General features: G+C 41.2%; 1 protein-coding gene across 1 annotated transcript in view; it reads left to right on the top strand.

The window, feature by feature from the left end:
* CNTNAP3 (contactin associated protein family member 3) overlaps window positions 1-19,834 on the top strand; it is a 247,828-nt gene that overhangs the window by 143,044 nt on the left and 84,950 nt on the right. Inside the window, exons 8-9 of the mRNA XM_089305409.1 lie at window positions 2,575-2,836; window positions 10,623-10,766. Coding sequence (XP_089161535.1) covers window positions 2,575-2,836; window positions 10,623-10,766 — 406 coding nt within the window. The remainder of the gene's footprint in view (window positions 1-2,574; window positions 2,837-10,622; window positions 10,767-19,834) is intronic.

Here is a 19,834-nt window from a genome sequence, read left to right as displayed (position 1 = left end):
CTTGGTGTAAAGAAGAATCCATCGCCCCCTACCCTCATCTATGAGCTATTATCAAGGTTCCTGTCATTGAGGTGAATGGGAGTTCACTGGGACTTATGACACACAAGGAGCCAAGACTATCTCAAGAAAATAAGAACAGCATTTCATAAAAATTTCATATTATTCCATATTATAGTTAGAATTATTAATTTATTATAGCCAATCAGGAAAACACAATTATGCCAGTGTCTCTGGAATCCTGACTGCCACCCTGAAGAAAACTATATGCTAATTACATTATACAAAATCATTTGAAACTGTACATTTTACATGAAAATAACCAAAAAAGAATGTATTGAATATATAACCATTAATATATTAACATATATATTATGTTAAATATACAGTGTTAGATATGAGCACATTCTGAAAATTATCACAATTTTGTGTGTTCTTTATACTAGTAGAAAAATGGTATTTCAATATTTTTAAAAAGAAAACATTTTAAAATATATTTTATTGGCACAGGTTACAGAACTGGCTCATTTAAGTAATGATTACTTGTGGGTGTCCTTATTTGTTATTTTAACAGACAGGTACCCATCTAAATAAAAAAGTGATAATCAAGTGATTAAATTTATATTATTGGTCAGTATCTATTACACTTAAGCTTTTGGTATTTAAATCGTTACCACAAATATTTTGATACAGTGAAAATTTCATATTCTACAGAATTAAAAAATAGTCAAGGGTAAGTGTTCTGATTTATGTCTATAATTACAATGTATATTATTTTAAAATAAAAACAATAGTTTCTGAAGTATGTTAAGACAGAATTTTTTTAAGATTTATTTATTTATTTAAAAGGCAGAGTTACAGAGAGGCAGTGGCATAGAGAGAGGTCTTCCATCCTCTGGTTCACTCCTCAAATGGCCACAATGGCCAGAGCTGGGCTAATCCAAAGCCAGGAGCCAGGAGCTTCCTTTGGTACCCCACGACGGTGCAGGAGCCCAAGGACTTGGGCCATCTTCCACTGCTCTCCCAGGCCATCAACAGGGAGCTGGATCAGAAGTGGATCAGCCGGGACTCGAATCAGCACTCATATGGAGTGCAGATGGTAGCTTTTACCTGCTACGCCACAGCACCAGCCCTAAGACAAAATTTTTTAAAAATATGATTCAGTCTGAAAAGTGATTTTTAAATAAGATTTAGTTATATTATTTGAACATGATAGTTACAGAGAGAGAAGGAGAGACAGAGAGATAGAAAGATCCTTCATCTGCTGGTACACTCCCCTAATGTCTGCAGCAGCCATGGCTGGGCCAATTCAATGCCAGGAGTCAGGAACTTTTTCTGGGTCTCCCACGTGGTTGCAGGGGCCCAAGTACTTGGGCCGTCTTCTACTGCTTTCCCAGGCCATTAACAGAGAGCTGGATGGGAATTGGGGGAGCTGGAACTGGAACTGGCAAGCCTTGCAAGCAGTGGCTTCACCCACTAACCACAGTGCTTGTCCCAAAAGTGCTTTTTTAAAATCTCCACCTGCAGTGCTGGCATCCCACGTGGGCACCAGTTCAAGACCCAGCCACTCCACTTCCAATCCAGTTCTCGGCTATGGCCTGGATAACAGTAGAAGATGGCCTGAGTCCTTGGGCCCCTGCAGCCAAGTGGGAGACCTGGAAGAAGCTCCTGACTCCTGGCTTCGGATGGGCCAATTGGGGAATGAACCAGCAGATGGAAGACCTCTCTTTCTCTCTGCCTCTCCTGCTTTCTCTGTGTTCCTCTGACTTTCAAATAAATATAAATAAATAAATATTTTTTAAAAATCTGCAGATCAGTGATTTTTCAGCTTGGCTTTATCTTGGAGTTGCCTGAGGAAATTTTAAAACTATTGTTACCAGTTGCATTGCATGCAAAGAAGTGAATTGAGGGCCAAACACCCAGCTGAGGCAGCCAGTCTTCCCTGGGTCCTTTGCGAGGCCACATGAGGGAGAGAGGAGGAGTCTCTGGGCCAGGAGGCCTTGGACCAGAGGGTGGCAACAGCTACAGCAAATGAAAGAGGGTTGAAGGAAGTTAGGGAAGATAATATATTTGGCTGATCATCAAGATTTCCAAGGGTGTCTTGAAACTGGTTGATGGTGAGCCGTTTCAGCCAAGGCTTCACTATTTACCTGTACTGTGCCATACTTCCTGGTCAGGTCTTGGGTTTCCAATCATTTACCTAGAGTCAGTCCCTGGAATTTTTGGCACCTTTTGTTGAAGTGCAATTCTGATTATTCCACAGGATCAACAGTCAGCTTTTGTTAATTGAAATGTGAAAACGGAAAGGGAGATGTATTCAAAGTACAGGCAGTACAGGCATGGAGAATTTTATCCAAAGTCAGGGCAGAGGGCCCGGGGAGCCACAGGGTTAGATTTGCCCGACTATGATAAAGCTTATGTTGGAAGATAGTGTGAATCTCATGGATTTAAGCTCTATGAGGTCAACTTAATTTATAAAACTGTGGATTGATAAGAAGTCTTTGTGAATCTGCAAAACCTGTTTAATTAAATGGAAGCGCCAAAGGCTCTCAGTGTGCTCCTCTGTTTCAATTTTAGGGAAACGTGACCTTCTCCTGTCCACAATCACAGATTGTTCCTGTGACTTTCTTGAACTCCAGGAGTTGTCTGGCACTGCCTGGCAATTCTGGAAAGAACAAGGTCTCCGTCACTTTTCAATTTCGAACATGGAACAAAGCAGGACATTTGCTTTCCAGTGAATTTTGGCATGGCTCGGGGAAGTTTGTCCTCTTTCTTCAGGATGGAAAACTCAAACTGAGCCTCTTCCAGCCAGAAGAATCCATAAGGAACATCACAGCAGGTAATGGGTGTGTTGCCATAATTGTGTAAGTTAATTTTGTAATAAGGTGAGAAGTGAGGAAATGACATACTTGATGCCCTTATATGGGAGGAACTGGATAGGTATTTCCTTTTAAGTTCCTCCAGACTGTTCACATGTGGGACTCACAACCATCATTAAATTGTTTTTATCCAAAAGTGATTATGCAGTGATACTTCAGAAAGCTTCTGGAAAATAGAATTAAAAGATAAGTTTATTTTGCTACAAAAATCTTTTGAAACCCATGCATAAAAGGGAGTCATCACAAAGTTCATGGATAATGCATACGGTGCAAAAATTACTCATGGATTTCAAAAATGCTTCATACTTACCTTATAATTAATGCTCAAACTTAACCTTTTAATTCCATTTTTCCATGAACTCTATGAAGTAACCTTGTAAGAAGAAATTATGGATACTTCCGCAGGTGTATATCAACCTTAAGCTCCATTTCTTAACATACTCATCCTCCTTTTCATAGAACCACAGACAGAACATCGTGAAACACTCACATACACACACACAGATTTGTTCTTCCCCCTACTCGCCTTCTCTCCCTTCCCCTACTCTGTGAAGAAATCTTTTGAAACCCATACATAAAAGGGAGTCATCACGGCTAATGCATACTGTGCAAAAATTACTCATGGATTTCAAACACAGGCTCTAAATACAGGTGGCAACTGATCCTGCCTTGTTCTGAAAGGTGCCAGCAAATACCAAAAAAAGTTCTTAGGCTTTTGCTGATGACTGACTGTTTTTTTTTTTTTTTTTAAGTGTGTGTGTGTGTGTGTACACAAAGCATAGTAATAGAGAAACAGAGATCTTCCATGTGCTGGTTCACTCCCCAAATGCCTGCAGCAGCCAGGACTGGGCCAGGTGAAGTCAGGACAGAAACTCCATCCTGGTCTCCCTCCTGGGTGGCAGAGACTGAAATACCTGGGTATCACCCATTGCTTTCCCAGGACCATTAACCAGGGAACTGAATTGGAAGAGGACTTTTGAACCAGTACTTTGATATGGATGCAGACATACCCAGACTGGGGGTTAACTCTCTTCACCACAACTCCAGCCAGTGACTGACTAGTTTTCTAATATAACCTCTCCCAGGGAGGAATCCAAGATCCTCCATTTTCTGCCCTGCTGGCTGCAAATCAGTGATCCTCCTAAGCTTCAGCTGCTTTCAATTGTGAAAGAGCAAATCTTGGATCTTCTTTGTTGAGAGAACAATAGGAAGGTAATCTGAGCTTAGATGCACAGCTAGCCACCCACCTGGAAGGCCCTCTCTTTTTCCCTCCTCCCATCAAAGACCTGCTATTGTTGGACAAATCCTCTGCCTGCTAGGTTAGGGGCTGCTTAAATCCCCACAAGTAAAATTAGATGTTGACTGATTTGCTTTTGATGTGCAGGGTGCTGCAGGCAAGTGTGTAACCACAGAGCTGATTGGATTTTTCTGATTTAGGTATGCAAATTTAGGGCAAGATCTGAGTGCTGAATCAGTATGAGGCCTAAACTGGCATCAAAACCAAACAGCGACTTTTTATTTTAAAGATGCTAGACAGACTAATAAAGAGGCACCTGGGGCTCTTCAAAGAACAATGCCTCTGGCCAGTTGACCAACTGCTGCTACCTTGTTACTGGGTGAATATGCGATTCAAGACCTGCGAATAAGGAACTAGGGGCAGAAACTCACTTCAGTACTTCTGGAACAACCTGGCAAGCTGTGATGTTAGAATCTGTACGTACCTCTGACTTAAGATGAACCCTGGAAGACCAAAAAGAGATATTTGGGAATTACCTTTTGAAAATGCAAACCTATTTGAAATTTCTTCACAAATTAGATTTTTTCCAGTAAAGGGTAAAATCATAATTCACATACATGTACAAAATGAATGTGTGTCGGATTTTATTTATTTATTTATTTTGACAGGCAGAGTGGACAGTGAGAGAGACAGAGAGAAAGGTCTTCCTTTTGCCGTTGGTTCACCCTCCAATGGCCGCCGCTGCTGGCGCGCTGTGGCCGTCACACTGCGCTGATCCAAAGATTTTATTTAACTCAATAATTATTAGGAAACCATTGTTGGGGAAACAAGGATCAAACTGCCTGTCAGTTTGGTGGCTCCTCTTCAAAAAGAAGAAAAATATTTAGTTTTATTATTGAGTAAATATTAAAACAGATTTTGATGCCCCTCTCAACATTCACTAGTGAGATACAAAGACAGAAAGAGAGCCCTCATTTTTACTGACCAGGCAGACATTCCATACACAGATATGTTCTCTAGATAAAGGAGAACCAGTGCTGAATTTGAGGACATGACAGCACCAGTTACCCCAAATGGTCCACCCAAAATTCACCTGGTTACTGGGGAGGCCATCCGTATTACCTTATTGCCCTTACTCAAAGGAAAGCTAAGTCTCCTCAAATTTTTTTTTAATTTTTATAAAATATTTTATTTATTTATTTGAGAGGCAGAGTTACAAACAGAGGGAGAAACAGAGAGGTCTTCCATCCACTGATTCACTCCCAAAATGGCTGCAGGGGCTGGAGCTGGGCCGATTGAAAGCCAGGAGCCAGGAGTTTCTATGTCTCCCATGTGGGTGCGGGGACCCCAAGTACTTAAGCCATCTCCCACTGCTTTCCTAGGCAAAAACAGAGAGCTGGATGGGAAAAGGAGCAGCCGAGACATTAACTGATGCCCGTATGGGATGCTGAAACCACAGGCATAGGCTTATCCTACTGTGCCACGGTGCCAGCCCCTCCTCAAATCTCTTGACAACCATGAACTTAGCAGCTTGGAGGCAGGCATCTAAGTTAAACTACCACAGAGAAAGGTGCTATTTTCTTCTCCATGTCTATATTTCAAGAAATGCCTCCACCCAAGGCCCTAGAGGTTTACATAAACCTCAAATAGAGAAGAATTCACAATTGCAGGTTTTAAAGAAACACTCTCAGGGAGAGCAAGTACAATTGGTGTGGGAGTGGAGGGTAGAAAGGCAAGGACCCTATAGGTCTTTTGAAACTCAGACAATGAACTGAATGGAGCTCACACATAATAACAGCAAAGGCTTATTATAGGAAAAGAAAGTCCAGTTTCTAAGAGAGTAGAAGTGGGCCAAGAATCAAAGCTCAAATTGAGGCTGAGACTAGAGGCCCTGAAAATAATTGGGGCTGTGATTTTCTAACAATTGGTTTTGGGTGAGGAGCCCTAGAGTGGTTATGGAACTACCATGTGTGTAAGCCATCTGGCCATTATTGTATATATATACAGCTTCTAATTGAAGGTTTTTCAAGCTTGCAATTTCTTTTTCTGGCTTCCCAGATTAACACTTTTTTGTCTCCTGCCTCTATCTCCTGTCTCAAGGTCAAGGATAAGGGAGGCAGAGATGGAGAGAAGCAGAAAGACTATGAAAGAGTTTTGGGATTTACTTTTCTCAGCTTCCCTCATTAACTCCTAGCTGTCTCCAAAAGTGTCTGTCCCTTATGGTACCAAACAGGTTTTTTGTTTGTTTATATATCTTTAAGATTTGTGCTTACCACAACACTTAGGAGAACTAGTTCAAAGATAACTCTAAGTGCCACACATTTCTAGTCAGAAAAGGAATGTGGAAATGAAATTGCGAGTAAATGCAAACCTAGCAACACTTGTCAATATCCACATGTGGAACGAAGTCAGTCATTCCTACTCTAAACAGAGCTTGCATTTCCATGGACAGTATTCCTTATGTTACTATTCTGTGAACTTCTATCACTACACATGCTATACGGTTGTAAAATTGCCCAAAGATAATGGTTTAAAGCCCTATAAAGGCATATAATCTTTCCATTGAAAAGATATCCATTAATCTCTTGCCCATTTTGAAAACTGTCTTCAATTTTTTCCTACAGTAGTTAAACTTCATTGCAGATTTGTTGCATATATTCTATGTGCACTGAAGTGCAGAGCAAGCATTTTCTTCAGTTCTGGTTTGCACAATAACTAGACTTCAATGTAATTAAATTCCTTAAATCATACAGGATTTGGCTTTAGCTCATGGTTTTGTGAGTGTGATATTTTGTGTCCACATTTAAACTATTTCTGTAGTTTTTGATAAGATAATATTTTCATATGGAGATATGTTTAAAATAGCATGTGTATTGTGTATAATTGCTTAATTTATTAATTCCTCATTAAAATATTTATAGGTGCTAATGTATCTGATTGCCTTAGGTATAAACTATGACCAAAGAGCAACTATAACATAACAGAAAAAAATTTGATGATGAATTATAAATATAAGAAAACACATACCAAGATTTGCTTTCATCTGTCAAAAGATATTTTTAAAAGAGGCAGCTATCAACACTTTATAAAAAACTTGTTAAATATTCATTTAACTCATCTGTTAATGAGGGAATGAGTAAAACATTACAACAGATTCAAATGAGAATTCAAAATAAGCAATGATGTAAAACCAGTAAGCTAGAATGAATTTACATGCAATGTGAAACTGGGTTAGTGTGAAGGGAGAAATTATGTTTTCACCAAATAAAATTCATTGCATGTCCAAGAACTATAATCATTTGCTTACTTTCAGTTTTCTACATTTCATGACTTGTGACATGATTGGAAGATAAAAGGTCCACAGACCCACAGAATCCAGTAATTCTAGGATTGTGTTTAAATGATGCTTCATTTTACACTGAAGACATCCAGTAATTTTGGTTGATTTTAAAGTACAATATTCTCCCTTATACCTTGTTATTATTTCTGTTTTCATTTCTTACATCACTGAAGTTTAAAAAGAAAACTGAAATATAGTTAATTTTTAATTAAGAACTACTAAAGATAATAATGTTAACTTTACAAAATGCATATTTGAGAAAAATAAATCAAGCACAGATTCATTTTAAAAATTAACAGGCTATGACCATCATATAAAATGTTAAGTTCGGGGCCAGCATTGTGGCATAACAGATTAAGCCCACCTGCAGTACCGGCATCCCATGTGAGCCGCAGTTCCAGTCCCTGCTGCTCCACTTCCAGTCCAGCTCCCTGGAAAATTTGCCTGAGAAAGCAGCGAAAAGTGGCATCCAAATGGAAGACCTAGGTGGAGTTCCGGACTCCTGTCTTTGACTTGATCCAGACCTGGCCATTTTGATTATCTGGGGGTAAACCAGTAAATGGAACATCTCTCTCTCTCTCTCTTTCTTTCTCTCTCTCTCTCTGTAACTCTGCCTTTCAAATAAATAAAAAATGTATTTTTAAAAAAATTTCTAATGATTAAAAGTTTACTGTGATATATTTGACTATTGCAGTGCTGATCTTGGACTAATTTTAAACATTAGTGCAATGTTAACTTAATAGGCAGTTTTATTTCTAACAGATTTATTGTTATGTATCTTTGACATGTTACTAGATAAAAGGAAATATAGAATACCTCCAACGATTTTAAATACTTTAATATTTAAATTTATTATATATTTTTCTTTTTAAAATAAAGTTAGGGGTCGGTGCTGTGGCTCAGTGGGTTAATCCTCCACCTATGGTGCTGGCATCCTATATAAGCACCGATTCTAGTCCTGGCTGCTCCTCTTCCAAACCAGCTTTCTGCTATGGGCTGGGAAAGCAGTAGAAGATGGCCCAAGAACCTGGGCCCCTCACGTGGGAGACCTGGAAGAAGCTTCTGGCTCCTGGCTTTGGATCACCTCAGCTCTGATTGCTGCAGCTATTTGGGGAGTGATCCAGTGGATGGAAAACCTTTCTCTGTCTCTCCCTCTCATTGTCTGTAACTCCACCTCTCAAATAAATAAGTAAAATCTTTAAAAAAATATTTATTCATTTGAAAGGCAAAGTTACAGAAAGAAAAAGAAAGACAGAAAGATCTTCAATCTGCTGATTCACCCCTCAAATGGCTGCAGTGGCTGGGGTTGGGCCAGGTCAAAGCCCCGAGCCAGGAACCCCTTTCTAGTCTTCCATATGGACGGCAGGGAGCTAACCCTGGCCATCATCCACTGCCTTCACAGGCACATTAGTTGAAAGCTGGGTCAGAAGTGTAGCAGCCAGGACTCGAACCAGCACTCATGAGAGGCTGGTGTTGCAGGTGTCAGCTTAATCTTCTGCGCCACAACACTGACCTCTGAATTCACTTTCAAAAACAAGTCATTACAGGGCTGGCACTGTGGCATAGCAGGTAAAGCTGCGCCCTGCAGTGCTGGCATCCCAAATGGGCGCCGGTTCAAGTCTGGTTGCTCCACTTCTGATCCAGCTCTCTGCTATGGCCTGGGAAAGCAGTAGAAGATGGTCCAAGTCTTTGTGCCCCTGTGCCCACGTGGGAGACCCGGAAGAAGCTGCTGGCTCCTGCCTTCGGATGGGTGCAGTTCCAGCCATTGTGGTCAGCTGGGGAATGAACCAGCGGATAGAAGACCTCTCTCTTTGTCTCTCTCTTTCTCTTCTTCTGCCTCTCTGTAGCTTTGCCTTTCAAAAAATTTTTTTAGAAATTAAAAAAAAAAAAGTCATTATGTTGCGTTATTTCAAAAGATTAACTTTGTAGTTAATGCTAAGAATAATAGAATAATGTGAATATAAAGTATAAAACAATGTTGTACTTATCTGTAAAGTACACCTCTAGTCCTTTGCTAATCATTTTATTACCAAATTATAGATCTTTTAAAAAGAAGGTATAGTCATGTCTATAATCATAAGGTGTTAATTCAGAGAACATATGGACATATGTCAAAGATTTAATTTAACTCATTAGTTAATGAAGAAACCAATAGGATGTTACACTCAGCTCAAAGGAGCATTCAAAATAGCACAAATAAAGGCAGATAAAGAATTTGTAGACAGATGAAAAATACTTCAGTCATCAATTGTACCCCTCCAGATACAAATAATTTGCATTCCTGTGAACAAAAATTGTTTTGCACTATTGTGCATTTTCTACAATTTGTGGAGTGTGAAGTAGCCTAGACAAGAAAGCACAGTGTACCTGGATGGAAGCACCAGAGGGGACACTCAGTGATTTCCTTCGGTGAAAATCTTTCATGATTATTCTTGACACAACTCTTTCAACTGGTTTTCTGATTTTTTAAATACTTATTTTTGTTAGATTCAGCAAAGTAACTTTTTTTATAATTATTGATATTTTTATTTATTTATTTATTTATTTATTTTGACAAGCAGAGTTAGACAGTGAGAGGGAGAGACAGAGAGAAAGGTCTTCCTTCCATTGGTTCACCCCCCAAAATGGTTGCTACGGCCGGCACTCAGTGCCAATCCGAAGCCAGGAGCCAGGCGCCTCCTCCTGGTCTCCCATGCAGGTGCAGGGCCCAAGCACTTGGGCCATCATCCACTGCACTCCTGGGGCACAGCAGAGAGCTGGGACGGAATCCGGCACCCCAACCGGGACTAGACCCCAGTGTGCTGGCGCCACAGGCGGAGGATTAGCCAAGTGAGCCGCGGCGCCGGCTAGCAAAGTAACTTTTGAAGATTGAACACAACTGTGTATTTATTATCCTATTGGTCAAGATTTTGACATGTGTCTTCAATAGTTAAATTTGAGGTGCACATTGTCAGAATTCATTATAGTGACTCTGAAGGAGTAGCGTTTTCATTCATGTGTCTCTGTCATAAATAAATGATATCCTTTCATTAAAGGAAGGTGTTTAGATATTTTTGTCAGTGATTTATCAACATGAAAATACTCCTCTAACTGATATGATCTGAATCAAATTGTTTTCAAGTGTTTCCAAAGTTCATAGTATGATTGTCTTTCATTTTATGTCCTCCAGGCAGTGGGTTAAACGATGGGCAATGGCATTCTGTATCTCTGTCTGCTAAATGGAATCATCTGGTTGTGGTGGTAGGTGATGACACAGCTGTTCTGCCCCTGGTGCCTATGCTGATTGTTTCAGGCAACATCTATTATTTTGGAGGTAAGTGAAGACAGATGGAGCATGTTGGCCATGGGACTGTTTTTATCTCTATTGCCTCATATCCTAAGTCTTCCATCATAGTTAAACCGAGTTAATACTATAAAATCATTTATTTCTGTTTAATACCTTTCAGTTTTCAAAGAACATAAAAACTTTAATCAGTTATTCTTTCCAATATAAAAATAGTGCAGAAAGTTTACTTGCTATTTAAATAACTTCATATTTCCACAGAACATTAGCTGCACATAGTAATCAAAAAAGTAGGACCTTTCGAACATTAAATCTTCACAACAAATAAATAAATCTATATTTCTAACGGTTACTTTTTAAAAACAAGACAAATCGTATTTTACAAAGTCTTTGACTTACATACAATCTTATTTATGATATAGATTTAAGTCCTAGATCAAAACCAAATATATAGAGTTTCTAGTCATTGGAAACAATAAACAAAAAGCAATTCATAGGAGGCAAACATGTTAAATGGATCCATAATACAACTGGTGTTACACTGGTATAAAGAACTAAACGTAGATATTGGCATTCTATGTCTATTCATATATTGACATTCTAACCTCCAAGATGGCAATGTCAGGAAGCTTTGGAGGGAGACTCATGGGGATGGAGCCATCATAAATGGTCATATGAAAGAGACCCCAGAAAGCTCTGCAGCTCACTTTCTACTTTGTGAGGACACAACAACCAATAGCCATCTCTGAGCTAGAAAGCAGGCCCTCCTCAGATGTTGAATCTTCTGGTACTTTAATCTTAAACTTCCCAGCCTCCAGAAGTATGAGAAATAAATGTTTGTTTTGTAAGCCACTCACTCTGTGGGATTCTTCTATAGCAGCCTAAACAGACTAAGACAACTGACATGGAAAGGAAACTTAACCTTTTTATTATTGTTATTATTATTATTATTAAAAGAAGTGCCAAAAACTGTAACAACAAGCCCTGCTATGGATCCTAGAACACTTCTCTGAACATGTGAATCCAAAGATGGGATGTCTAGACCTGGAAACTCTAGCAAAGATAACAATTATGTAAAGAAATGTCATCACATCTGAACATGAGTACCTCTATATTAAAACATTCTATTATTCTAATATCACCACATATATGATAATTCATTTTCAAGTTAGAAAATTTTCGATTAAGTAGGACATTCCATGATGAATACAGATTGCCATGTTTCTCTGCTCACTTTAGTGGGAACATAACATGATAGTCACTTAGATCATTCAGCTGTGTGTAATTTTTACTGGATAGTTTAATATATCTTTTCTTATAGTATATAATTTATTAGTGTGTAATATATCCTTTCTTAAAATTCAAACATAAATATAGGACTAACAGAAAAGACTTTTTACATACAATTCTGTATACTGAATTCTGTCTCATCGATATATGTGATTTTTTTAAGGATTTATTTATTTGAGAGGCATAGTCACAGACAGAGAGAGGGAGAGATAGAAAGGTTTTCTATCCACTCGTTCACCCCCCAGTTGACTACAACAGCCAGAGCTGAGCTGATCCAAAGCCAGGAGCCAGGAACTTCTTCTGGGTCTCCTAAGCAGGTGCAGGGGCCCAGGCACTTGGGCCATCTTCTACTGCTTTCCCAGGAAATCACTAGGGAGCTGGATTGGAAGTGGAGCAACTGAGACTCAAAGCTGTGCCCACACAGGATGCAAGCACCACAGGTGGATGCCTAACCTACTGCACCACAGTGCTGTCCCCAATATATGTGATTTAAAAAAACAGAATCCGTAGTACATTTCCAAAAATAATACCACATGTATTCAAAGATTTTACTGAGCTGTCATAAATCACACGGGATCTATAATGGTAAAGTAAATTAAAATGGCCTGAGGGATCCCTGAACAAACAGAGCCAGCTAGGCTTCATAAGTGACTTTAACCTTGCATGATTTGCAAACATAAGCAAAAACTTGGGCTATTTTTAGTAAATGTCTATATTAACAAAAAATCAAACTTAAGGCTATTAAGTCAGATGCCACAAACTAACTTATATATGTGGAGACTTTCCAGAATGTTAGACCAATTGAGGCAACTGGGCAACTGTCACCAGTCATACACACACATATACATGCACACACACACACAAACACAAGTTTTACATCAGTGTTTGGCTTATTCAAGACCTCCCCTTCCATTCCCTTGGTGGAATCCTTGAACCACTTCTCATTTGAAACTGCTCTGTTCATGTATCACTGTCAGTACAAACTCTTACATTTTATTGTGCTTCAATTTACTTTTCAATACTATGTACATTTGTCTCTCTAATTAGATGTTTGTTGCCTCTAGGAAGATGTAAAGTAAATTTGAGGAGCTTAATGTTTTGAAGACGTCAAGTAGTTTCTTCATTTCTGTTGAATGGACATAAACCCTCAAAAAAGTACAGCTGTCCATGCTTTTTCTAAAGAACACAGTTATCTTTAGGAACAGTAATCTGCCCAAGGTCATCAGTGATCTGAGAAATTTCATGTGCAGAAGATAACATTGAATTAAGGATTTCCAAGTATGAGTACCAAGATACCCTTTGTGTGTGCTTTGTTATATATGATATTGACAAACCAAATGCAAAAGAGCAACAATCTGAACAAGGGTGTTCTTTATTTGAATGACAGTCAAAATCTATACAACAAAAACAGATGATGAGTTTAATCCACAGTGCTTTGTTTTCACAACTGCTAGCCCAGAAGAAATAAGTCCGGAAATAAACTATTGAAATAAACAGTAGAAAATTTAACACATTGTACTCTCTGAGAATATATATTCATACATATTCCCATTTACTTCGGAGAATACTTGATGCTTCTCCAAAGACAAGCATTTGAAAGCAAATATTTCATGAAGGAATGTGTACCCTGAATTATATGGGTGGGCTCAGTGGAATTGCATGAGCAGTTAAAAGATCGACTCTGGAAGCAGAATGAAAATACAAGAGAGCTGTGGCAGAGGGGAAGTCAGAGAGATCAGAAGCTGCACTGAAGTTGAGCCAAGTGACAAGGGATGCAGATAGTTCCTGGCTAAAAGCCAGGAAGGAAATGGGTTCTCATTCCTGCAATCACAAGGAACTGAATTTTGCCAAAAAACTAAATATACTTGGAAGCACATTCTCCAATTAAGAGCCAAGACCAGTAGGGACTTTGATTTTGATCAGTACATAGTCCAGCCTACATGCTCTTCTAAACTCAGAGGTATATTTTTTTAAAAAATTTATTTTATTTATTTGAAAGACAAAGTGACAGGGGCTTGAGGGAGACAGAGTGAAAGAGATAGAGAGATCTTCTACCCACTAGTTCATTCCCCAAATGGCCACAAAACCGAGGCTGGGCCAGACTGAAACCAGGAGCCAAGAACTCCATCCAGGTCTCCAACATAGTGGCAGGGACTCAAGTACATCTGCTGCTTTCCCACATGCTGGGAGCTGGATCTGAAGTGGAGCAGTAGGGACTCAAATCTTCACTCCAATATGGGATGCTAGCATTGCAGTCAGTTGTTTAAGCTACTGTGCTATCCCCTAAACAGATGTTTTAAACTTGAGTTTGTAATAATTTGTTTCAGGGACAGTGGACCTCTATCTGAATCTTCATTTTTATACATTCCCTTTCAGTTCAAAACACTTGACCAATAGCTTAAGGGAAAATGTTTCTCCCCAAGAATATGTTGAAAAACAGGTACATTAAGAGCAAGGAGACTGGCGTTGTGGCGCAGTGTTAACGCCCTGGGCTGAAGCACCGGCATCCCATATGAGCACCGGTTCGAGACACGGCTGCTCCACTTCCAATCCAGCTCTCTGCAGTGGCCTAGAAAAGCAGTGGAAGATGGCCCAAGTCCTTGGGCCCCTGCACCCGTGTGGGAGACCCGGAGGAAGCTCCTGGCTCCTGGCTTCAGATTGGTGCAGCTCCGGCCATTGCGGCCAATTGGGGAGTGAACCATTGGATGGAAGACCTGTCTCTCTCTCTGCCTCTTCTCTCTCTGTGTGACTCTGACTTGCAAATAAAATAAATAAATCTTAAAAAAAAAAAAAAGAGCAAGGAGACTGGCTTCAACAGAAAGTCAAAATTTCTGGTTCTTGTTTTGCTTTCATTATACGTGGCCTTCAAGCTAAACTAATATACATGATCATAAAGGGGACAAAGATGTAGAAATGGTAAGGCCAATCCTTGACTCTGCATATGTAAATATCCCATATACTCCAAAGTCCCCTTGTGATCCAAAAGTGTGGGAGGTGACCATAAGCTGTTTGAAATACATGTGTTAGTGGAGATGAGTGGAATAGTTTCTTTGTGCAAGAAAGAATTCAGGCATGTTACAGAGCATAGTGGTAAGCAAGGTAGCAAGGTTTAATGGAGGCCGGGCATCCATCAGAATGGTTGGGTCCCTCTCCAGGTAGAAGCTGAGAGAGTGCCCATCCATTCAGACTGGAGAAAGCAAGGCTACATAGTCTGAGGAAGAGAATACACCATACACCGGACCTGCCAGGCGGCATCTCAGCAAAGAACTGAGAGAGCTGAAGGCTGAAATCACCTGATGGAGCAGGACGGGTGTCTCAGGAGAAACTGAGCTTTCAGTCTGTATTCAGACTGGCCTCATAAAGAAACAGGGTCAAGTTACCCCCCTTTCTCCTCTTCCTCCTCCCTCTTCTGGTTCATTGGGTGTGAAACAGGTAAAAATTTTCCCAAGGTTTTCTTATCCAATGTTATCAGACTGCGTAGCCCACTTGCTGCGACGCAGAGAGGAGTCTCCTGGGAAGCCTTCCTTAGGGAGAAGGCTGGAACCACCTGTGAGGTTATCAGGGTATGGGCAGGACTTTGTAGTGTAAAATACTGGGCTGCTTCCAAGACCTGCTTCCTTCCTTTCCTTTCTGAAAGTGCTTTGTTTTCCTTAGACCCCTCACTAACACGTGGGCGAATTTCTAACTTCCTACCTAACACATGCACAATAACCACAACCCAAATATGCATGTACACAGGTAAAACTGCACTGGCATCAGAGATCAATTATGTTATGGATTAATTCTTTGTCCCCCAAATTCATACATACCTCAGAATGCGACATCTAGAGAAAAGGTCTTCACAGACGAAATCAAGTAAAAGAAATTCTTTAAGGTGGGCTGCAATGAGGACATAGAGACAGAGAGACCCTGTGAAGATGGAGGGTTGGAGTGATAAACTGAAAGGGCCTGGGTTGCCCATTTTGTTCCTGTTTGACCCCAGCAGCCTACTGTGTGGAGAAGGAGCTCTGGAGACTTCCAGCTAGGTGTTTGTGCGCAACTTAGCCCCTTCCGTTCCACTGATGCTGCTGTGCTGTGAATCCCTTTGTTTTGATTTTTTATTTTAAAATATTTAATAGGCACATAAAAAATTGTGTATAAGGTACACATTGTGAAGAAACAATGTGATGAATTGTGTACTGACAACATAGTCAAACTAATTAATATATCCATCATAGCACATCTAATTACTATTTGTGTGTATGTGAGATAAGCACACTGAAAATCTGTCTTATATTTCAAGAAAATAAATTATAGTCATCATTCTGGATCCCTCTTGTTTCAGTGAGAATATTGAGAAAAAATTGTGAATTGTGGGCAGAAATGCACATGTACCGCCAGATAGGCTGAATTAAAGAACCATATTTGAGATTGATTTTAGTATTTATTTATTTGGGAAGCAAAGGGTGAGACAGAGAGCTCCCATCCACTGGTTCACTCCCCAAATACCTGTAACAGCTGAAACTGGGCTGGAGCTGAAGCTGGGAGCTGGGAACTCGATCTTGGCCTCCTACACATGTGGGAGGAACTCAAATTACTTGAGCCATTACCACAGCCAACTAGGGTATGCACTGGCAGGAAGCCGGAGTCAGAGCTGGGTATCAAACTCGGGCACTCCAGTGTGGGAGAGTGTTGTTTTAAGCAGCATCTTAACCACTAGGCTAACCACTCACCCCTTGAGACTGATTTTAAATAGGATTCCCTTAGTGGAGCTTCTTTTCATCACCATACGCTGAAATTGTCAACATGCTAAGTGATTGTTGTTCCCTTTTCTGCTGCTTGCTACGCTTGCACCCAGGAACACTGAGGTGTTCCCCAGATCATTAGATCCTCCAGAGTCTATTGCAAATTTCTCACTGCCTGATAAATAGAGGATGTTTTGCCAAAGTTGAACTTAATCAAGTAATTGCAGTTTCTCTTTATTACCAGCAAAACATTTTTCTTTTTTTTAAAGAGTTATTTTACTTATTTGAAAGAGTTACAGAGAGAGAGCCAGAGAGAAAGAGAGGTATTCTATGCACTGGTTCATTCCCCAAATGACCACAAAGGCCAGAGCTGAGCTGATCCAAAGCCAGGAGCCAGGAGTTTCTTCAGGGTCTCCCACGTGGGTGCAGGAGCCCAAAGACTTGGGCCATCTTCTACTGCTTTTCCAGGCCATAGCAGAGAGCTGGATCAACAGCAGAGCAGCCGGGATCAAACCGGCGCCCATATGTGATGCTGGCACTGCAGGATGGACTTTAACCCTCTGCACCACAGCGCCGACCCCATGGAACATTCTTACCATGATAATGCAGTCAGCACATCAGCCTTTCACAGAATATCTCTCCACTCATCGATTGAGAACAGCCAGGAGAAATTAAAATCAGGGAGCTTGGAAGGCAGGGGCTACTGAAACTATAAAAAGTCTCATTCATGTGGATATTCATGCAGAAAGGCCTTGGGCATTAGAAATGTCATTTCGCTCTGTTGGTAACAAGATATGTTTGCTAATCGATGTTTTAGTTGCTTCTGGATCTTAAAAAATCTTCACATTTTACTAACTGCTTTCTAGGATCATTTTGAAATTATGATGGAGACAGTACAACATGAAAGTAAATATGACTGCAGGCACACAAATTATAAATTCCATTATCTGAACACTGGTGATCCCCCAGAGCAGCTGTGAAAGTGAAGCAGAAGCCCCATCCTCAAAGCTCTGTTGAGTAGTGCGTTTGTGACCCAGTTGTTTCTTTGCTACCTGTGATGGATTTCAAAACACATTTTTTTAAAAAGAGATAAGAGCCAGAGAATCCAAGATGGCCAAATGGGGGTTCCCTGTATTTGACCCTTTTCCACACAGAAAAATCAAAGCAACAAATAGCTACATGTTGAGGTGACTGCTCAAGGAGGGAGTTGTTTTTTGTTTTTTGTTTTTTTTTTTTCCTGGAAACAGCTCTTTACTGAGTCGGTACTATGTCACATGATATTATCGGGTGTAGACTGGAGAATTACACCGCAGTGGGCGGGGCAGGGAGTGCAAACCAGTTGCACATCCATGACAGGAAGGTGGCAGAGAGGCTTTGAACGGGGAGAGGGCTGGTCTCTGAGTCAGTGTTGGGGAGGAGTTGCCTCCGTGCCTCCATCCCGGGGTGAGCTTCCCATGGAGGGTGGCCAATGGGAGGCTTGCATCCTGCCAGAGTACGTTCCCAGCACCAGTGTGCAGCAGAGGTCTGGGGAGAGGCAGGGGGAGATGTCGAAGTGAGCTTCCTGTGGCTGCTCAGGCCCTTCGTATGCCTAGCCCAGTTCGCTGCTCCTACAGAGAAGGCGCTGTGTGGTGAGGTCCGTAGGCGGCTGTGGGCAACAGGAGAGCTGCCCTGGTCCCTGGGCCTGCCCTCCTGTAGCCTGGTGGTCTCCTGCTGGGGAGGCTGCAAGGGAGGCCTTTGCAGGGAGAACCTTAGGCTCCCTTCTGCTTCCTGCTTCTGCAGCCTTCCCTGGTGCCGGGCATCACTGTGGCAGAATGTTCCAGAACCTGAGAGTCTCCCTGGGTTGATGACACTCCTGCATGGATTCTTCTTGGGCCACTCCTGAGATGCAGAAGCAAGGAGGAACGCAACAATGTAGCTATGGAAACCTCATAGGACATGGAAACTAAGGATGGCAGCATAAAGAGGGATAACATGAACTGGCAGCCTCAACACTGGCCCAACAGCCATAGAGAACCTATTGCAAGGGAATGAATAAACAGGAGTACCCCAGCAGACACCATCTTCACAGATGCTGAACACCAGCAATCCTAGCTACTGCTTAGAATCTGCCAAAGATATCTAGCTGGAGTGTGGAAGGTAGCTGCTTTAGAGAAGGAGCTCACACTTGCCTCCCTGCTAATCCACTAGCATAGGCTGCAGCAGTGTGCTGCCATCTTGAGAAAGGAGTCACTCTTTGGATCCATACTGCCCTGAGGCCAGAAGCCCCCATATATTTGCATCCCTGAGAACTCACAGACATTCCAGCACCAGCCAAAAAGACTAGCCTCATAAACCCAACTAGACTCAGCAGAACAGCTGCGACATCAGAACTGCACTCCAGGCATTTCTCTGCACTATAGGGGCAGACAGTTCAGAAGAGCAAGAAGATCCTTTCCCAGGGCACTAACAGTGTGCATGCTTTCACCCATGACCTTTGCTGTTTCCCCACTTGCAAGCCACTGCCAAAACCCAGGGCTGTGCTCACCACTGCTGGAACCCATGCACCCCTGCCACCATAGACACTGCTGGGACGTGTCTGTCCCACTGGGAGTGAGGACAGGTACTCTAGTAACTTCAACCTTATGTCCACTACCAAGGGCTACCACAATACCCATGCAACTTTGCCAGAATAGAGAATGAGTGCCCCATGCCCCCAACACTGCTACCACTGATTACAATGGAGAAAGATATAGGAAGATGGTGTCATTGTTCAACTGATACTAACACCAAAGCATTTTACCATAGCAATATCCAGGAGGCTGAGGTTTTCAAGGCCATAGAGGTGAAGGTGGTGGCATGTCTGAATATCAACAATGTCTTTGTGCCTAAAGAATGGGGATGAGCCCACAGGCAAAAAGTTCAGCTTTGGGCTGACTTTCCCTGGGGCCTTTGGGAAAGAGATAGATTTATTACTCAATGAGACATTGGTGTTCTGTGTGTGAATTGACAGGTCAAGAGGTTCTCCACGTAGGTAAGGGACAATGTAGTACAGCCCTGAATGTGGAACCAGCAGCCTGGCCCTCAACATCCTCTCCCAGCTCTGAG

The sequence above is a fragment of the Oryctolagus cuniculus genome, chromosome 10, assembly GCF_051225735.1.
Source record: "Oryctolagus cuniculus isolate XC-2025 breed Fujian yellow rabbit chromosome 10, ASM5122573v1, whole genome shotgun sequence".
Taxonomy (NCBI): domain Eukaryota; kingdom Metazoa; phylum Chordata; class Mammalia; order Lagomorpha; family Leporidae; genus Oryctolagus; species Oryctolagus cuniculus.
Note: the sequence above shows the minus strand (reverse complement) of the source record. Positions and strands in the feature narration are given on the sequence as shown.